At 41.5% G+C, this 19,348-nt stretch overlaps 3 protein-coding genes across 18 annotated transcripts in view; 1 reads left to right on the top strand and 2 right to left on the bottom strand.

Moving 5' to 3' along the window:
- Nucleotides 1-8,831, top strand: part of atp8b4 (ATPase phospholipid transporting 8B4) — a 57,163-nt gene extending 48,332 nt beyond the window's left edge. For 7 of the 16 annotated variants that reach the window (XM_045688633.1, XM_045688636.1, XM_045688637.1 and 4 more), the window contains 4 exons: nucleotides 389-527; nucleotides 736-866; nucleotides 4,151-4,300; nucleotides 4,630-8,831. In XM_045688633.1, the coding sequence (XP_045544589.1) occupies nucleotides 389-527; nucleotides 736-866; nucleotides 4,151-4,300; nucleotides 4,630-4,860 (651 nt within the window). In that variant the 3' untranslated portion in view covers nucleotides 4,861-8,831. The remainder of the gene's footprint in view (nucleotides 1-388; nucleotides 528-735; nucleotides 867-4,150; nucleotides 4,301-4,629) is intronic. The other 9 variants (XR_006757116.1, XR_006757124.1, XR_006757117.1 and 6 more) reach the window with 9 other exon arrangements.
- LOC106561760 (uncharacterized) lies at nucleotides 5,117-7,729 on the bottom strand. Its single transcript, XM_045688766.1, has 3 exons — nucleotides 7,379-7,729; nucleotides 6,358-7,261; nucleotides 5,117-5,133 (listed from the first exon to the last, which is right to left on the bottom strand). Exons 1-3 carry the CDS (start codon nucleotides 7,727-7,729, stop codon nucleotides 5,117-5,119), a joined length of 1,272 nt encoding a protein of 423 aa, XP_045544722.1.
- Nucleotides 8,749-19,285, bottom strand: galk2 (galactokinase 2). The gene is given in 10 exon segments (NM_001140011.1): nucleotides 8,749-9,602; nucleotides 9,985-10,192; nucleotides 14,687-14,897; nucleotides 15,634-15,786; nucleotides 16,073-16,171; nucleotides 16,623-16,769; nucleotides 18,352-18,442; nucleotides 18,651-18,774; nucleotides 18,955-19,043; nucleotides 19,225-19,285. Coding segments are annotated over 10 exon segments (1,380 nt in total). The 5' UTR covers nucleotides 19,275-19,285; the 3' UTR covers nucleotides 8,749-9,394.
- Nucleotides 19,286-19,348: the final 63 nt, after the last annotated feature.

The raw sequence follows: 19,348 nt of genomic DNA, 5'->3' as shown, positions 1-19,348 counted from the left end.
ACAAACACTAGTCAAAATATAATAACCCACAAAAACCCAGGAAGAAAAACCCCTACTTAAATATGATCTCCAATTAGAGACAACGAGGACCAGCTGCCTCCAATTGGAGATCATCCCCCCCCAAAAAAACACATAGAAATAGAAAACTAGAACTAAACATAGATAGAGAAAAAAAAAACACAAAACACCCCCCTGTCACGCCCTAACCTACTCTACCATAGAAAATAACATCTTACTATGGTCAGGAAGTGACAGAATGGTTATTCTCAAACACTGTATTATAAACTAACTAACTAACTCAAATGTAACTTACTGATGTACAAGATATGAACATGTCACTGTTTACTGATATGTGATATGAACATGTAGTTGTTTTGTTCGGTTACAGATTGGACTGGACACCTACTATTGGACAGCTGTGAATCACGTATTTGTGTGGGGTAGCCTGGCTGTCTACTTTGCCATTCTATTCGCTATGCACAGTGACGGCCTCTTCAGCATATTCCCCAACCATTTTCCTTTCATTGGTAAGTCAATCAATCAATCACATGTATTTATAAAGCAGTTTTCACATCAGTGCTTTACAGTAACCTAGTGTAATTCAGTAACGTAGTGTAATACATTAACCTAGTGTAATTCAGTTTTAAGTCTTGAGTACAATAATAATAGATGAAATTGTACAAATATGCAGAGCATTTTTTCAGTCAGAGGGTATTTTTGTTGTGGTTTTTCCAGGCACAGCCCGTAACTGCCTGACTCAGAAGAGTGTGTGGCTGGTTATAATGCTGACCACAGTGGCGTGTGTCATGCCAGGGTTGGCAGTCCGCTTTCTGAAGACAGACCTTTACCCCACTCTGACGGACAAGGTAAAGGGAACTTGATTGACAGACGCTGTAACCACTAGGAACAGGAGGAAACATCACACTAAACCAATGAAAAGAGAAGAAATCAAAATCATTGAAGTAGTTCTTCTTCTTCTCAATTTCAATGAGACATACGATACCTTCAGAAAAGTATTCATACCCCTTGACTTATTCCACATCTTGTTGTGTTACAGCCTGAATTAAAAATGTATTACATGTTTTTTCTCTCACCCATCTACACTCAATACCCCATAATGACAAAGTAAAAACATGTTTGTTTTTTTACATTTTAGCTAACTTATTGAAAATGAAAAACAGAAATATCGCAATTACGTAAGTAAACTCAGCAAAAAAAGATACGTCCTCTCACTGTGAACTGCATTTATTTTCAGCAAACTAAACATGTGTAAATATTTGTATGAACATAACAAGATTCAACAACTGAGACATAAACTGAACAAGTTCCACAGACATGTGACTAACAGAAATGGAATAATGTGTCCCTGAACAAAGGGGGGGTCAAAATCAAAAGTACCACTCCAGAGTACAGGCCTCAGTGTAAAGCTCATTCCATCGACGATAAACGCGAATCCGACCATCACCCCTGGTGAGACATAACCGCGACTCATCAGTGAAGAGCACTTTTTGCCAGTCCTGTCTGGTCCAGCGATGGTGGGTTTGTGCCCATAGGCGACGTTGTTGCCGGTGATGTCTGGTGAGGACCTGCCTTACAACAGGCCTACAAGCCCTCAGTCCAGCCTCTCTCAGCCTATTGCGGACAGTCTGAGCACTGATGGAGGGATTGTGTGTTCCTGGTGTAACTCGGGCAGTTGTTGCCATCCTGTACCTGTCCCGCAGGTGTGATGTTCGGATGTACCGATCCTGTGCAGGTGTTGTTACACGTGGTCTGCCACTGCGAGGACGATCAGCTGTCCGTCCTGTCTCCCTGTAGCGCTGTCTTAGGCGTCTCACAGTACGGACATTGCAATTTATTGCCCTGGTAACCGAAAGGTTGTTGGATCGAATCTCCGAGCTGACAAGGTACAAATCTGTCATTCTGCCCCCCGAGCAAGGCAGTTAACCCACTGTTCCCCGGGCGCTGAAGACGTGGATGTCGATTAAGGCAGCTCCCCCCGCACCTCTCTGATTCAGAGAATGTGGAAGACATATTTCAATTGAATGTATTCAGTTGTACAACTGACTAGGTATCCCCCTTTCCTCTCTATCATATAGTCAGCAGACAAAGCCATTTGACACCTGAAACATGCACAAGAATAATTTAATATTAAATTGATTATGACAGTAGCCAGGTTATGCAACAGTCTGCTTATCTTAAAACCTCTCTGGGCTAGGCGGGACGAATTCGTCCCACCTACGTAACAGCCACTTGCAGCCTGTGGCGCGATTTTCAAAACCTTAAAAATCCTATTACTTCAATTTCTCAAACATATGACTATTTTACAGCTATTTAAAGACAAGACTCTCGTTAATCTAACCACACTGTCCGATTTCAAAAAGGCTTTACAACGAAAGCAAAACATTAGATTATGTCAGCAGAGTACCAAGCCAGAAATAATCAGACACCCATTTTTCAAGCCAGCATATAATGTCACCAAAACCCAGAAGACAGCTAAATGCAGCACTCACCTTTGATGATCTTCATCAGATGACAACCCTAGGACATTATGTTATACAATACATGCATGTTTTGTTCAATCAAGTTCATATTTATATCAAAAACCAGCTTTTTACATTAGCATGTGATGTTCAGAACTAACATTTTACTAAATTACTCACGATAAACGTTCACAAAAAGCATAACAATTATTTTAAGAATTATAGATACAGACCTCCTCTATGCACTCGATATGTCCGATTTTAAAATAGCTATTTGGTGAAAGCACATTTTGCAATATTCTAAGTACATAGCCCAGGCATCACGGGCTCGCTATTTAGACACCCGGCAAGTTTAGCACTCACCATAATCATATTTACTATTATAAAAGTTTCATTACCTTTTGTTGTCTTCGTCAGAATGCACACCCAGGACTGCTACTTCAATAACAAATGTTGGTTTGGTCCAAAATAATCCATCGTTATATCCGAATAGCGGCGTTTTGTTCGTGCGTTCCAGACACTATCCGAAATGGTAAAGAAGTGTCGCGCGCATGGCGCAATTCGTGACAATAAAATTCGAAATATTCCATTACCGTACTTCGAAGCATGTCAACCGCTGTTTAAAATCAATTTTTACGCCATTTTTCTCGTAGAAAAGCGATAATATTCCGACAGGGAATCTCCTTTTCGGCAAACAGAGGAAAAAATCACAAAGGCGGGGGCGGTCGGGTCACGCGCCTAAGCCCAGAGTCCCTTGATCGGCCACTTGAGAAAGGCGATAATGTGTTTCAGCCTGGGGCTGGAATGACGACATTCTGTTTTTTCCCGGGCTCTGAGCGCCTATGGACGACGTGGGAAGTGTCACGTTAGAGCAGAGATCCTTAGTAAAAGATAGAGATGGAAAAGAAGTTCAAGAAATGGTCAGACAGGCCACTTCCTGTAAAGGAATCTCTCAGGTTTTGACCTGCCATTTGAGTTCTGTTATACTCACAGACACTATTCAAACAGTTTTAGAAACTTTAGGGTGTTTTCTATCCATATGTAATAAGTATATGCATATTCTAGTTACTGGGTAGGAGTGGTAACCAGATTAATCGGGTATGTTTTTTATCCAGCCGTGTCAATACTGCCCCCTAGCCCTAACAGGTTAATTGGCATAAGGACAAAATTGAAGTAAGCATATGATTAAGCACTGATTGAAACATCTGTTTGTCTCTGGTTGTCTGAGCAATCTTTCAAATTATTAGGACATGTAAACAGCTTAACCAGCGTTCCAGCGGTGTATTTGATCTGAACATGTTCCAGAACCTGTCAGCTCAACCTCCCTCTTTTAATACGCGAGTGAAGTGAGTTCGGAAAAAACTGAAAGTATGCATCTTTTATAATTAGTTTTCACATTACAAACTTTGTATGTCCGAACTCAGAATCAAATAGGCTTCGCAAAAATGTCACTAAAATAAAATGGTCGCTGTGGAGAGAGCATTTATTTTGATTGGTGATTTTCTGCATTTATCAGAGTGCTATCAGGTAGCCTGATTTCAGATGTGTCCATGTCAACATGACTATTAGGGAAATTGTTCTTCTTGCAAAGCATGTAAACGTTTTAAACAAACTATTTATATGAATCTGACTTTCCACAATAACTCTCTGTTGTTGTCCTCCTTCCTCAGGTGCGGTGCCTGCAGCAGGCCAGCAGAAAGCTGGGTCCTAAGGAGCAGAACCTGAGACGGGTTCGGAGGACCAGCTCCCGGCGCTCGGCCTACGCCTTCTCCCACCAACAGGGCTATGGAGAGCTCATAACCTCAGGGAAGAACATGAAGGTCTGTCACATAAACTAATACAAAATGAAAAGTATGTAGTGTAGTGCCAAAACATCAGTTCTTCTCTCTCCATTCTATTTTTTTTTTTAAAAAAGGTTCCCCATGGGAGAACCCTTTGATGATCCCTTTTGGGTTCCAGATAGAATACTTTTTAAGTTCCACGTAGAACCCTCTGTGAAAAGGGTTCTACGTGGAACCCAAAAGGGTTCTTCAAAAGGTTTCCCCCATGGGGGACAGCAGAAGAAACCTTTAAGGTTCTATATATATAGGAGTGTAAGCCTAAAATTTAAAGTGCGTAACTTTACTTTATTTTTGAAAACAACATTAAGGTCACCGCCAGCACCGCTGCCCATTCCCCATCCATGTCCACATCGTCTCCTGGTAGGGTCCACAACAGCAGAAGTTTGATAGAGGGCATGTCGAAGAGGAAGGGGGAAATACCGGTAGCCTGCGTCTCTGCTGAGGCCTACGGAACATCCGGAACCCCGGAAGGCAACACTAGAACTCAACAGACTGTAATGGACTCTAATGGTGCTTCCAATGGGGCAGTTCAGACATGACCCTTACGCCTAGTTTTTAGATTCCTAACAAGCTGTTTAGAGTATAAGACGATCCTGTGTATCTACACCTGGCTCAGTGAGTAAGAGTTAGAGCATGGTGCGGTCAACATCGGGGGGGGGGGGGTGTTTGATTTCCCACATTGGATCGATCGGCCACATATACAGGTAACTGCCAAAATAATGGAAACACTTGTTGTAAATTTGATTTTTTTATTTTACCATTATTTTACCAGGTAAGTTGACTGAGAACACGTTCTCATTTACAGCGACGACCTGGGGAACAGTTACAGGGGAGAGGAGGGGGGGTGAATGAGGGTTCTGGCGGCTCTGTTACGGTGCGCGGTGCGTTCTCCTGCCATGGTTTATGTCCACTGAACCCCCTTGGAGGGCGAGGTAAACTCCAATAAATACACAGCCATTCTGAGTCATCAACCTGTGGTGAAGCATTTCTACCCTGATGGGAGTGGTCTCTTCCAGGATGTCCCCTATCCACAGGGAACGAGTGGTCACTGTGTGGTTTGATGAGCATGAAAACGGTTTAAACCATATGACATGGCCGTCTCAGTCATCAGATCTCAACCCAATTGAACAACTTTTGGGAGATTCTGGAGCGGCGCCTGAGATAGCATTTTACACCACCATAAAAAATATAAAAAAAACACCAAATTGAAAATGATTGTGGAAGAATGGGCGTCACATCCTTCCAATAGAGATTCAGGCATTTATAGAATCTCGGCCAAGGTGCATTGAAACTGTTCTGACGGCTCGTGGTGGCCCAACGACCCTCTTAATACACTTTATGTTGGTGTTTCCTTTATTTTGGCAGTTACCTGTTTGTCACTGTCAGCTCTGTGAGTCACTTTGGATAAAAGCGTCTGGTAAGTGACTATATTGTGGGCACTGGATAAGCAGCACATCAGAGAGTAAGTCAAACTCAATCATCAGAGGATATGACCGCACCAGCAAGCAGACTCCAAAAGAACCAGCACAGGAACATCCAATCAGTTGCATTTCTGGGATCAACTCATGTTCAGAAAGATCACTAAAGGCTGTAGTCCATCTGAATCAGTGGAGCGTTTACAGATATACATTCTAAGGTGATTTTTACTATTGAGCCGTCATCTGCAGTGTTTACTGTGAATGCAGTCTCCGCTAACATTGCCTTTCAATTGAAATCACACTGTAACGCTTCATTTCCACGATACGGATTGAATAGGGCCCTAAGCATTGGAGTTTTGAGATTTTTGGTGGAGAGCTCCTTTTTAATAAATGTAGGAGTAGATTGATTTTTCAGCAGCCTGGGCTGGACAGGTATGAGTTTGGTATCATAGCCACCTGAAACAGTGATATAATACAGGTATGTATGCCAGGCTGCTTTAGGAAAACATTAAGCACAACTCTATCATTGTTAGAACACTGTGTTACAAATCATATTTTGCCGATGACCATGAATATGCAAAATGTTATTTTTCTATTTTTTTCTGGTTTTGCACATACAGTAAGTCATCGTGATAATTAGAATGCTGACTGAAAGAATGTTCTTGAGGTTTAGAATGCTGACTGAAAGAATGTTCAGAATGTTCCTGAGGTTTAGAATGCTGACTGAAAGAATGTTCAGAATGTTCCTGAGGTTTAGAATGCTGACTGAAAGAATGTTCCTGAGGTTTAGAATGCTGACTGAAAGAATGTTCAGAATGTTCCTGAGGTTTAGAATGCTGACTGAAAGAATGTTCAGAATGTTCCTGAGGTTTAGAATGCTGACTGAAAGAATGTTCAGAATGTTCCTGAGGTTTAGAATGCTGACTGAAAGAATGTTCAGAATGTTCCTGAGGTTTAGAATGCTGACTGAAAGAATGTTCAGAATGTTCCTGAGGTTTAGAATGCTGACTGAAAGAATGTTCAGAATGTTCCTGAGGTTTAGAATGCTGACTGAAAGAATGTTCAGAATGTTCCTGAGGTTTAGAATGCTGACTGAAAGAATGTTCAGAATGTTCCTGAGGTTTAGAATGCTGACTGAAAGAATGTTCAGAATGTTCCTGAGGTTTAGAATGCTGACTGAAAGAATGTTCAGAATGTTCTTGAGGTTTAGAATGCTGACTGAAAGAATGTTCAGAATGTTCTTGAGGTTTAGAATGCTGACTGAAAGAATGTTCAGAATGTTCTTGAGGTTTAGAATGCTGACTGAAAGAATGTTCAGAATGTTCCTGAGGTTTAGAATGCTGACTGAAAGAATGTTCAGAATGTTCCTGAGGTTTAGAATCCTGACTGAAAGAATGTTCAGAATGTTCCTGAGGTTTAGAATGCTGACTGAAAGAATGTTCAGAATGTTCCTGAGGTTTAGAATGCTGACTGAAAGAATGTTCAGAATGTTCCTGAGGTTTAGAATGCTGACTGAAAGAATGTTCTTGAGGTTTAGAATGCTGACTGAAAGAATGTTCAGAATGTTCCTGAGGTTTAGAATGCTGACTGAAAGAATGTTCAGAATATTCTTGAGGTTTAGAATGCTGACTGAAAGAATGTTCAGAATGTTCCTGAGGTTTAGAATGCTGACTGAAAGAATGTTCTTGAGGTTTAGAATGCTGACTGAAAGAATGTTCAGAATGTTCCTGAGGTTTAGAATGTTCTTGAGGTTTAGAATGCTGACTGAAAGAATGTTCAGAATGTTCCTGAGGTTTAGAATGCTGACTGAAAGAATGTTCAGAATGTTCCTGAGGTTTAGAATGCTGACTGAAAGAATGTTCAGAATGTTCCTGAGGTTTAGAATGCTGACTGAAAGAATGTTCAGAATGTTCAAGATGCATGTTTTTACCTTTAATGGAGAGAGCATAATTGTGCCTTTCACAGTTCCTTCTGTTAAGGAATAAAGCATTTATCACACGTCTGAACATAGACATAACCGTTCAATAGTCACATTGGGGAGGACATTGGGGAGGACGGGCTCGTGATAATGGCTGGAACGGAATAGGTGGAATGGTATCAAATACATCAAACACATGGTTTCCAGGTGTTTGATGCCATTCCATTTGCTTCATTCTGCCCATTATTATGAGCTGTTCTCCACTCAGCAGCCTCAACTGGTCAAGGTCTTTGTCATATGTTGGCTTTATCCTTCATTTACATTTAAAGGTGCAACCTGCAATAGTTACAGGCAGCTGTTCAATGGTCGTTGTGTACCAATTACTTTTTAAAGAATATCATGCTGATGGTCTGTTAGACCGTAAAGCTCCATCTATGAATTTAGGACTGGTTTCATTTCTTTAGCCCCATCCCTCAGCTTTATGGCAAAAACAGTGGTGGGGCTGCCGTTCGGCTGAAAAGTGAATCACAGATTGAGACTTTAAAACGGTATGAAGAGAGAGCTTTCCTGTCAACTTCCTGTAACGAAGGGTAATCCATACCGTAGGGAGGCTCAATGCTAAGACTCTGGCTATCAGCATTCTACAGCCTAATTTCCCTATTGGATCACACACACACTCTAATACACTGTCAACCTGTCAGACATGAAAACATGTTTTTAGGCTTATGCTGAAATTCAATACAATCATTTACATTTGTTAACATATAGAAAAATTTAATTTTTTTGTTTTTAAGCTAAGAATTAATTTCTTCTTGGATGTATCATTTTATTTTATATTTCTTTCTACCGACAAAAATGAAACACTGTCATTTTATTTGTTAATGTCCGCTTCTTGAACTTGGAAATAATGTTTTTCAACGACACTGTGTGTTTTTTTTTATACAAATATACAGCTGTTCATATTGTTGTCTGTTTCTGTGGAGATAATGGAACAGCCAGACAAAAGTAAACAAAATCCCTTTACTCCTTAATTCCTTCGAAACATACAACACACACACACAGCAATGGAAGGAATGTAGTACTGCGCTGTGTGGGAAATGATTGTATTTTATAGTCCCTTACTAACTGAAATCATTACACTCACAGAATAAAGAAAAGTCTCCTTTCTCGTAAAGAAGTTGATCTTGAATCATTAGTTATAACTTGAGGTCCTAGTTAGAAATGTCATCATTTTTGCCCCTATAAAATAGTGCCAGTCTTTTTGTGCGATCATGCCAACTTTTTGTCATGTTTGGCTTGAAAATTAAGCAATGAAGTTGGCAAGAGGACAAACAGATCTGGAATCAGGCTATAGAAGGAGACAACAGATCTGGGATCAGGCTATAGAAGGAGACAACAGATCTGGAATCAGGCTATAGAAGGAGACAACAGATCTGGGATCAGGCTATAGAAGGAGACAACAGATCTGGGATCAGGCTATAGAAGGAGACAACAGATCTGGGATCAGGCTATAGAAGGAGACAACAGATCTGGGACCAGGCTAGCTTTGATTATCATTGCCCTTGAAATTCCAGAATCATCAACCGTGTCAATTTGGCATGAGAATTAGTCATAGAGTCATGACTAAAATAACAGTATTTAAAAAAATAATAATAATAATAAAAATACTGAAAAGGTGAAACCCGGAAGGGAGACATTTCACCTCAAAATTGTAAAGAGAAACATTTTTATTTTATTTCAGTCTTCAAGAAAGATGGCCGCCCCTCCACCAGGCTTGGTGACAAACAGACTGTGGTTCTCTAGCTCGGCTCTGCGTGGGTCTGGCGTGTAGTACAACTCTCTGACGCTCTTTAGGAAAGACTCCACCTTGTCAGTGGGGACCATGGAGACAGCACAGCCTCCCCAGCCTGCTCCGGTCAGCCGGGAACCCACAGCACCAGACTGCCTTTAGCCAGAGGAAACATGGAAATAACACAGAGAAAGTACTGTTATAGGAACCTAATCCTTATATCAGGATCTATCAATTAACAATGTCATCAACAGTTGTACCATCCATTTGTCAAACACACCGCTAACAACTAATTATAGGGTAGCCAGTGAAATCTAGCATTTTAACGGACAGGTTTGAAATTTGATTTTTATCTCAATCAGACTAATCTCTCACGGACAGACTACGTAAATATAAATGGTATCTCACCGAATGACGACGAGATTTTATTTCTGGGTTAACGAGAGTACAGTGAGAATAACCTGTAAATTTAAGTACATAATACAACAATATAGTTCACTTAAGAGAATGGAGTGCATTCTGCTGATTCTGAACGTACAGACATGTCTCCACCAGCTGGTCCAGTTCCGGACAGCTGCACTCGTACAGGTCTCTGCAGCTAGCATGGCTCTGCTTCATCAGGTCTCCTAGACGCTGCACGCCGTTCGGGGCGGAAGGAGCTTCATCACACACGCTCTTGAACCGCAGTACCCGCGCTGCCTCGCCGTACACATGCCTGGCCCGCTGGTACAGCTTGAACTGGGTCACTGGGAGGAGAGGACAGTTATAGCAGGTCAAACCTGTTCTTTACCTTTAAGAGGTTTTTCAACAGTATGGAAATATATGGAGGAGACAGGTCTCAAGGAGGGACAGCAGGAAAGGCAGATGTGGACAATGAACTTTTTTGAAAATAACATATCAGAGGTTGCATACACAGTTTGGTTTGTTTCAAAAGGGTGGAGGGGGACCTCCTCTCTGCTAGTCTACTAGTTATAATGTACTAGTTATACAGTAGTGACCTGCTAGTCTACCAGTTATAATGTACTAGTTATACAGTAGTGATCTGCTAGTCTACTAGTTATAATGTACTAGTTATACAGTAGTGACCTGCTAGTCTACCAGTTATAATGTACTAGTTATACAGTAGTGACCTGCTAGTCTACCAGTTATAATGTACTAGTTATACAGTAGTGACCTGCTAGTCTACCAGTTATACAGTAGTGACCTGCTAGTCTACCAGTTATAATGTACTAGTTATACAGTAGTGATCTGCTAGTCTACCAGTTATACAGTAGTGACCTGCTAGTCTACCAGTTATAATGTACTAGTTATACAGTAGTGATCTGCTAGTCTACCAGTTATACAGTAGTGACCTGCTAGTCTACCAGTTATAATGTACTAGTTATACAGTAGTGACCTGCTAGTCTACCAGTTATACAGTAGTGACCTGCTAGTCTACCAGTTATAATGTACTAGTTATACAGTAGTGATCTGCTAGTCTACCAGTTATACAGTAGTGACCTGCTAGTCTACCAGTTATAATGTACTAGTTATACAGTAGTGATCTGCTAGTCTACCAGTTATACAGTAGTGACCTGCTAGTCTACCAGTTATAATGTACTAGTTATACAGTAGTGATCTGCTAGTCTACTAGTTATACAGTAGTGACCTGCTAGTCTACCAGTTATAATGTACTAGTTATACAGTAGTGACCTGCTAGTCTACCAGTTATAATGTACTAGTTAAACAGTAGTGATCTGCTAGTCTACTAGTTATACAGTAGTGACCTGCTAGTCTACCAGTTATAATGTACTAGTTATACAGTAGTGATCTGCTAGTCTACTAGTTATAATGTACTAGTTATACAGTAGTGACCTGCTAGTCTACCAGTTATAATGTACCAGTTATACAGTAGTGATCTGCTAGTCTACCAGTTATACAGTAGTGACCTGCTAGTCTACCAGTTATAATGTACTAGTTATACAGTAGTGACCTGCTAGTCTACCAGTTATAATGTACTAGTTAAACAGTAGTGATCTGCTAGTCTACCAGTTATACAGTAGTGACCTGCTAGTCTACCAGTTATAATGTACTAGTTATACAGTAGTGACCTGCTAGTCTACCAGTTATAATGTACTAGTTATACAGTAGTGATCTGCTAGTCTACAAGTTATAATGTACTAGTTATACAGTAGTGATCTGCTAGTCTACCAGTTATAATGTACTAGTTATACAGTAGTGACCTGCTAGACTACCAGTTATACAGTAGTGACCTGCTAGTCTACCAGTTATAATGTACTAGTTATACAGTAGTGACCTGCTAGTCTACCAGTTATAATGTACTAGTTATACAGTAGTGACCTGCTAGTCTACCAGTTATAATGTACCAGTTATACAGTAGTGACCTGCTAGACTACCAGTTATACAGTAGTGATCTGCTAGTCTACCAGTTATAAGGTACTAGTTATACAGTGGTGACCTGCTAGTCTACCAGTTATAATGTACTAGTTATATAGTGATCAAGGGTTGGAAGCAGTTCAAGGAACCCAACAGAACACCGGAACATAATGACATTTTTCAAGGAATGAAATGGAACAGAGAACGAAAGTGATCTATACTGTTCCGGAACAGAACTGTTATTTTAAATGCATGGGAACTGGTTAACCGTTTATTTTATGTTCCAGACATTTCCTTCTGGTTCAAAAAAAAAAAAAAAACGCAACGAAGTGCCTATGCAAAGCCCTCACCCTGTCACTCAGGAACTTATTCCAGTGTCTGCATGTCAGCTGAAACTCTTTACCTGTGTCTGTGCTTGTTTAGGCTACCTGCCCCTCCCCCCTCTGAAGGACAGGCTACTGTAGCCCCTCCCCCCTCTGAAGAACAGGCTACTGTAGCCCCTCCCCCTCTGAAGGACAGGCTCCTGTAGCCCCTCCCCACTCTGAAGCACAGGCCACTGTAGCCCCTCCCCCCTCTGAAGCACAGGCCACTGTAGCCCCTCCCCCTCTGAAGCACAGGCCACTGTAGCCCCTCCCCCCTCTGAAACACAGGCCACTGTAGCCCCTCCCCCTCTGAAGAACAGGCTACTGTAGCCCCTCCCCCCCTCTGAAGCACAGGCTACTGTAGCTCCCCCCCTCTGAAGCACAGGCTCCTGTAGCCCCTCCCCACTCTGAAGCACAGGCCACTGTAGCCCCTCCCCCCTCTGAAGCACAGGCCACTGTAGCCCCTCCCCCTCTGAAGCACAGGCCACTGTAGCCCCTCCCCCCCTCTGAAGCACAGGCTACTGTAGCTCCTCCCCCCCTCTGAAGCACAGGCTACTGTAGCCCCTCCCCCCTCTGAAACACAGGCCACTGTAGCCCCTCCCCCCCTCTGAAGCACAGGCTACTGTAGCCCCTCCCCCCCTCTGAAGAACAGGCTACTGTAGCCCCTCCCCCCTCTGAAGAACAGGCTACTGTAGCCCCTCCCCCCTCTGAAGAACAGGCTACTGTAGCCCCTCCCCCCCTCTGAAGAACAGGCTACTGTAGCCCCTCCCCCCCTCTGAAGAACAGGCTACTGTAGCCCCTCCCCCCCTCTGAAGAACAGGCTACTGTAGCCCCTCCCCCCCTCTGAAGAGTGGGAGAGAGATTTTTTATTAGTTAGAGAAGAATGGATTCAATTTGTCAATTGTAGTTAAGGATCCTATAGGCCTAGTTATCACGTTTCACGTTGGATTTATTCACTACAAAAAGATAAAACGTGCTTTTAATTCTGCTGCCGCTCTGCACACACACACAAGCCTGTTAGATAGTTTGCTCAAAGGACATTCAACGTTCCTCCACAGAAGCCACTCCTCATAGGTCTAACTCTGTGGATTTAATTCAGATAATGATGTCATAACAAGGTGCCCAGTGCTTCAAGCCAAGCCTCCTCCTCAGCCCTCTCTCCCCTCCCTCAAAATTTAAGTCTCAGCTCACTGGTCACCATAGTAACGCTCACTGGTCACCATAGTAACACCCACCCGTAGCACGCACTCCAGCAGGTTATATTTCACTGGTCATCCCCCAAAGCCAATTCCTCCTTTGTCCGCCTTTCCTTACAGTTATCTGCTGCCAATGATTGGGAAGAATTGCAACAACAAACAAAAAAATCACTGAAGTTGGAGTCGTATATCTCCCTCTCTAACTTTACGCATCAGCTGTCAGAGCAGCTTAACGATCACTGTACCTGTAAACAGCCCATCTGTAAATAGCCCACCCGACTACCTCATCCCCATATTAATACTTATCCTCTTGCTCTTTTGCACCCCAGTATCTCTACTTGCAAATCATCATCATCTGCACATCTATCACTCCAGTATTAACGCTAAATTGTAATTATTTCGTCTCTATGGCCTATTTATTGCCTTACCTCCCTACTCTTCTACATTTGCACACACTGTACATAGATTTTCTATTGTGTTATTGACTGTATGTTTGTTTTATTCCATGTGTAACTCTGTGTTGTTGTTTTTTGTCGCACTGCTTTGCTTTATCTTGGCCAGGTCGCAGTTGTAAATGAGAACTTGTTCTCAACTAGCCTACCTGGTTAAATAAAGGTGAAATAAAATAAATGTAAAAGTATAAATCTTGCGTCATCAGGGCTACACTTGTCTGTCGATCACGCATCTAAACAACTAGCTTGTCGGCTCCGTCCACACTGATTGGTGTAAACAACTAGCTTGTCGGCTCCGTCCACACTGATTGGTTTAAACAACTAGCTTGTCGGCTCCGTCCGCACTGATTGGTGTAAACAACTAGCTTGTCGGCTCCGTCCGCACTGATTGGTGTAAACAACTAGCTTGTCGGCTCCGTCCGCACTGATTGGTGTAAACAACTAGCTTGTCGGCTCCGTCCGCACTGATTGGTGTAAACAACTAGCTTGTCGGCTCCGTCCGCACTGATTGGTGTAAACGACTAGCTTGTCGGCTCCGTCCGCACTGATTGGTGTAAACGACTAGCTTGTCGGCTCCGTCCACACTGATTGGTGTAAACGACTAGCTTGTCGGCTCCGTCCACACTGATTGGTGAAGTCATTTAATGAGATAAATGTGTAAACAACTGTTGATTTCACAGGTTTTAAAAAAGGAACAGAGAGGAACGATATAAACAGCTACTTTTTTTTATGGTTCAAACCGGTTCAGAACTTTATATTGCTGGTCAGAACAGTAGAACGGAACAAAACAAAATTGTGGTTCTGTTCAGAATGAAACGATTGGAAAATAACTGGTAGGAATACCAGTGTCTTACCGTGCTGTGTGTTGGGGCTAAGGAGGTCTGTACAGAGCTGTTCTGTGGTTATTCCCAGGGCCTTGCAGACCTCCTCTCTGCTGTAGGGCTCAGGGTGCAGCACCTCAGCCACCAGCCGCAGCATCTCCTCCAGAGAGGCCTCCAGCTCTGTCTGCACCTGGGACAGCTTCAGCAGCCGGCCCCACTCTAGCCCTCGAGCCTTCGCCAACATCTGAGGGGGACCATAGAGTTATTTAAAGCATACAGGAGACAGCTTCAGCAGCCGGCCTCACTTCAGGTCCCCTCGCTCTAGCCACAATCTGAGTTGAGTTAAGAACACAGTTCAATTCATTCTGGGGTGGCAGGTAGCCTATGTGTTAGCGCGTTGCTGGATCAAATCCCCGAGCTGACAAGGTAAAAATCTGTCGTTCTGCCCCTGAACAAGGCAGTTAACCCACTGTTCCTAGGCTGTCATTGAAAATAAGAATTTGTTCTTAACTGACTTGCCTAGTTAAATAAAGGTAGACATTTTTTTTATAAAAAAAAATCACTGTGTTTTGAGGTAAATGCGCACTCCAGGTTTTATCACATCCCTTCTCATTTCAGCTGATTACAATTTGTTTTGATGTACTAGCAGGACAAAACCTTTGAGTGCTTGCTAAGTCATAACACATGTTGAATGTTCTCCACCAGACATCTCTAACACGTGTTGAATGTTCTCCACCAGACATCTCTAACACGTGTTGAATGTTCTCCACCAGGCATCTCTAACACGTGTTGAATGTTCTCCACCAGGCATCTCTAACACGTGTTGAATGTTCTCCACCAGGCATCTCTAACACGTGTTGAATGTTCTCCACCAGGCATCTCTAGTGACATTTGTCATATTCCATTTATTTCTACAATGTTGAGAACACCAATATCAATTGGGACCCGCTGTAATTATAATAATAATAATAATAATGAACCTTGGTGGCTATCCGACATTCGACCACCCGGATGTTGAAGTGAGAGGAAGCAGCCTTGTTCATCTCAACGCAGCAGTTAGAGATAACGAACAGTGCTCCCTCAGGGAGACGTACATCAGACGCCCGCAGAGGGTGGAACTCAATCAGCTTGGCCTGGGACAACGACAAACAGACAGATCGAGGACTAATAACAAGCACTAACCAACTACAGAATATGACCGTAACTGTACAGAAGTTCATTAAACTAGCGTTAAACTATTGTTTAACTTATTAAAACACAGCAGCAGCATCACACACTAATAAACACCATATAAAACTCCCTGGTATACAGAATGTGTGTGTGTGTATATGTGTGTATTTGATTACCTTTCCTTCCTCTGCCAGTGTGTGTATGTATGTGTGTGTATATGTATGCGTGTGTGTATATGTGTTTGCCTACAGTTCCTTCCTCTGCTAGGAATGAGATGGACTGGTCCATGCCCCCTCCCTCAGTACCAATGTAGCGCTCACACTTGGCTGAAATCTCCGCCAGCGCCACCTGGAGGACAGAAAGGGAACAGTCTATGTCTACTGTTCTGCTTACCACACTTCACAGCAATATTCATTTACATTTACGTCATTTAGCAGACGCTCTTATCCAGAGCGACTTACAGTAGTGAATGCATACATTTCATACATTTTTTTTAATCTTTTTTTTTCTCGTACTGGTCCCCCGTGGGAATCAAACCCACAACCCTGGATTGCAAACACCATGCACTACCAACTGAGCCACATGGGACCACATTAACACACTTCTAGCTCAGGAGGATGGTGCATCAAAGTGTTGACAGAAATACAACTCCTAAAAAAATAATTGAAATACATTTTACATTGATCATGTATCAGCAATTCATTATCTGAATCTTGTGTAAGATTTCAGAGTGTTGTTTTTAAGAAACTACAGTAGGTTACCCAAGACATTCACTGAATACATGCATGTACTGTCCTACCTTGTTGAGGGACTTGTGGTTAGCCTCCATAGTGAGGAGCGCAGCACAGCAGACAAGGGCACTGGAGCTGGACAGGCCTGAGCTAGCCGGGATGGTCCCATCCACAACACACTTCATCCCAGACAGAGGAACCTTCCCTAGGTGCTCCTGGTGAGGACGATGATGACGATGATAATGATATAACACCATGTTGAACAATACCTCATGTTTATGTTTGATATGGTTAATACTGTAGCAACATGATAGATAGATAGGACAGACAAAGTTGATATGACAAAGATGAAGAAGAACAGTAGAATAGAACAACAGGAAGAACAGTAGAATAGAACAAAATGAAGAAGAACAGTAGAATAGAACAACAGGAAGAAGAAGAACAGTAGAATAGAACAACAGGAAGAGGAAGAACAGTAGAATAGAACAACAGGAAGAAGAAGAACAGTAGAATAGAACAACAGGAAGAAGAAGAACAGTAGAATAGAACAACAGGAAGAAGAAGAACAGTAGAATAGAACAACAGGAAGAAGAAGAACAGTAGAATAGAACAACAGGAAGAAGAACAGTAGAATAGAACAACAAGAAGAAGAACAGTAGAATAGAACAACAGGAAGAAGAAGAACAGTAGAATAGAACAACAGGAAGAAGAACAGTAGAATAGAACAACAGGAAGAAGAACAGTAGAATAGAACAACAAGAAGAAGAAGAAGAACAGTAGAATAGAACAACAGGAAGAAGAACAGTAGAATAGAACAACAGGAAGAAGAAGAACAGTAGAATAGAACAACAGGAAGAAGAACAGTAGAATAGAACAACAAGAAGAAGAACAGTAGAATAGAACAACAGGAAGAAGAAGAACAGTAGAATAGAACAACAGGAAGAAGAAGAACAGTAGAATAGAACAACAGGAAGAAGAACAGTAGAATAGAACAACAGGAAGAAGAAGAACAGTAGAATAGAACAACAGGAAGAAGAACAGTAGAATAGAACAACAAGAAGAAGAACAGTAGAATAGAACAACAGGAAGAAGAAGAACAGTAGAATAGAACAACAGGAAGAAGAAGAACAGTAGAATAGAACAACAGGAAGAAGAACAGTAGAATAGAACAACAGGAAGAGGAAGAACAGTAGAATAGAACAACAGGAAGAAGAAGAACAGTAGAATAGAACAACAGGAAGAAGAAGAACAGTAGAATAGAACAACAGGAAGAAGAAGAACAGTAGAATAGAACAACAGGAAGAAGAAGAAGAACAGTAGAATAGAACAACAAGAAGAAGAAGAACAGTAGAATAGAACAACAGGAAGAAGAAGAACAGTAGAATAGAACAACAGGAAGAAGAAGAACAGTAGAATAGAACAACAGGAAGAAGAAGAACAGTAGAATAGAACAACAGGAAGAAGAACAGTAGAATAGAACAACAAGAAGAAGAACAGTAGAATAGAACAACAGGAAGAAGAAGAACAGTAGAATAGAACAACAGGAAGAAGAACAGTAGAATAGAACAACAGGAAGAAGAAGAACAGTAGAATAGAACAACAGGAAGAAGAAGAACAGTAGAATAGAACAACAGGAAGAAGAACAGTAGAATAGAACAACAGGAAGAAGAACAGTAAAATAGAACAACAAGAAGAAGAACAGTAGAATAGAACAACAGGAAGAAGAACAGTAGAATAGAACAGGAAGAAAAACATATACAGCATATCAAAGTAATAACCAGAGTCTACATGACTCACCTGAATCCCTTTCACCCCACAAAGAAAGTAATAGTACCACTGAGGATTGTCCTTGTCTATCTCAATGTCTTCTGAAGAGACTGTGAAGTCCCTGTAAAATAAAAACACACACCATTTTATGATTTTGAGAGAGTCGTCTCTAATGAAATAACATTTGATAGTTAATCCAATACAGTCGTCAATTCGTCTAGATGGGCAGCAAATCAAGACAGATTCGGGGAGATCCTTACATATGAAGATTATAGGTGAATTGCATGTGCATAAAACGCTTGGTGTGGAGATTCTTCGGCAGATCTTACTTGTATTTAGGATCTGTGTTGGCCAAGTGGATTTTCTTGGAATCATTGACAGTGACAGCAGCCAGAATACTCTGCTCAATAGCCATTGGGAGCACAGCATAACCACAGTAGTCAATGTGTTCTCCTAACAGTAATGAATTAAGAGAGACAATGTTTGAGTTACGGTTAGGATTTAGAGCTAGCCCTTATGAAGGATCATATTGATCTATTTTTTTCCCCTGTACATCACTTGTCTTTATACTGTATTTATGGATTTCTGCGTTATAATAGCATAGCTATATAGATATGAAATTTGTTTACATACCTATTAGATTGACTCTTCCAGGAGCTTGTGCATAAAAAAGCGGAGCTTCTCCATACTTCTTCTCGAAGGCCTCTTTCAGGTTTTGCAACCTAGGAATACAATACATCGGGGAAAAATGCAAATCACTGCCCAATTCAAGGAGTGATTTGAGGAGTAAAAATAAACTGTCTTACTTTACTGTAGCCTACTATAAAATGTTTAATACATGCATGGATAGTTTTAGCAACTGTAATTACCAGTACTATTTCGAAAATTATCAAGATAACTCACCTTTTATTTTCACTTATCAGAATCTTTGTCTTTGGCGGGTGTGCTGCCATTTTTTTTTTTTTTCAAACCAAATACTAGTTCTTACCGGTTGTTTTTAGACTATTGTTAAATCACCAAATCTAAT

This window comes from Salmo salar, chromosome ssa10, assembly GCF_905237065.1.
Source record: "Salmo salar chromosome ssa10, Ssal_v3.1, whole genome shotgun sequence".
NCBI classification, from domain to species: Eukaryota; Metazoa; Chordata; class Actinopteri; order Salmoniformes; family Salmonidae; genus Salmo; species Salmo salar.
Note: the sequence above shows the minus strand (reverse complement) of the source record. Positions and strands in the feature narration are given on the sequence as shown.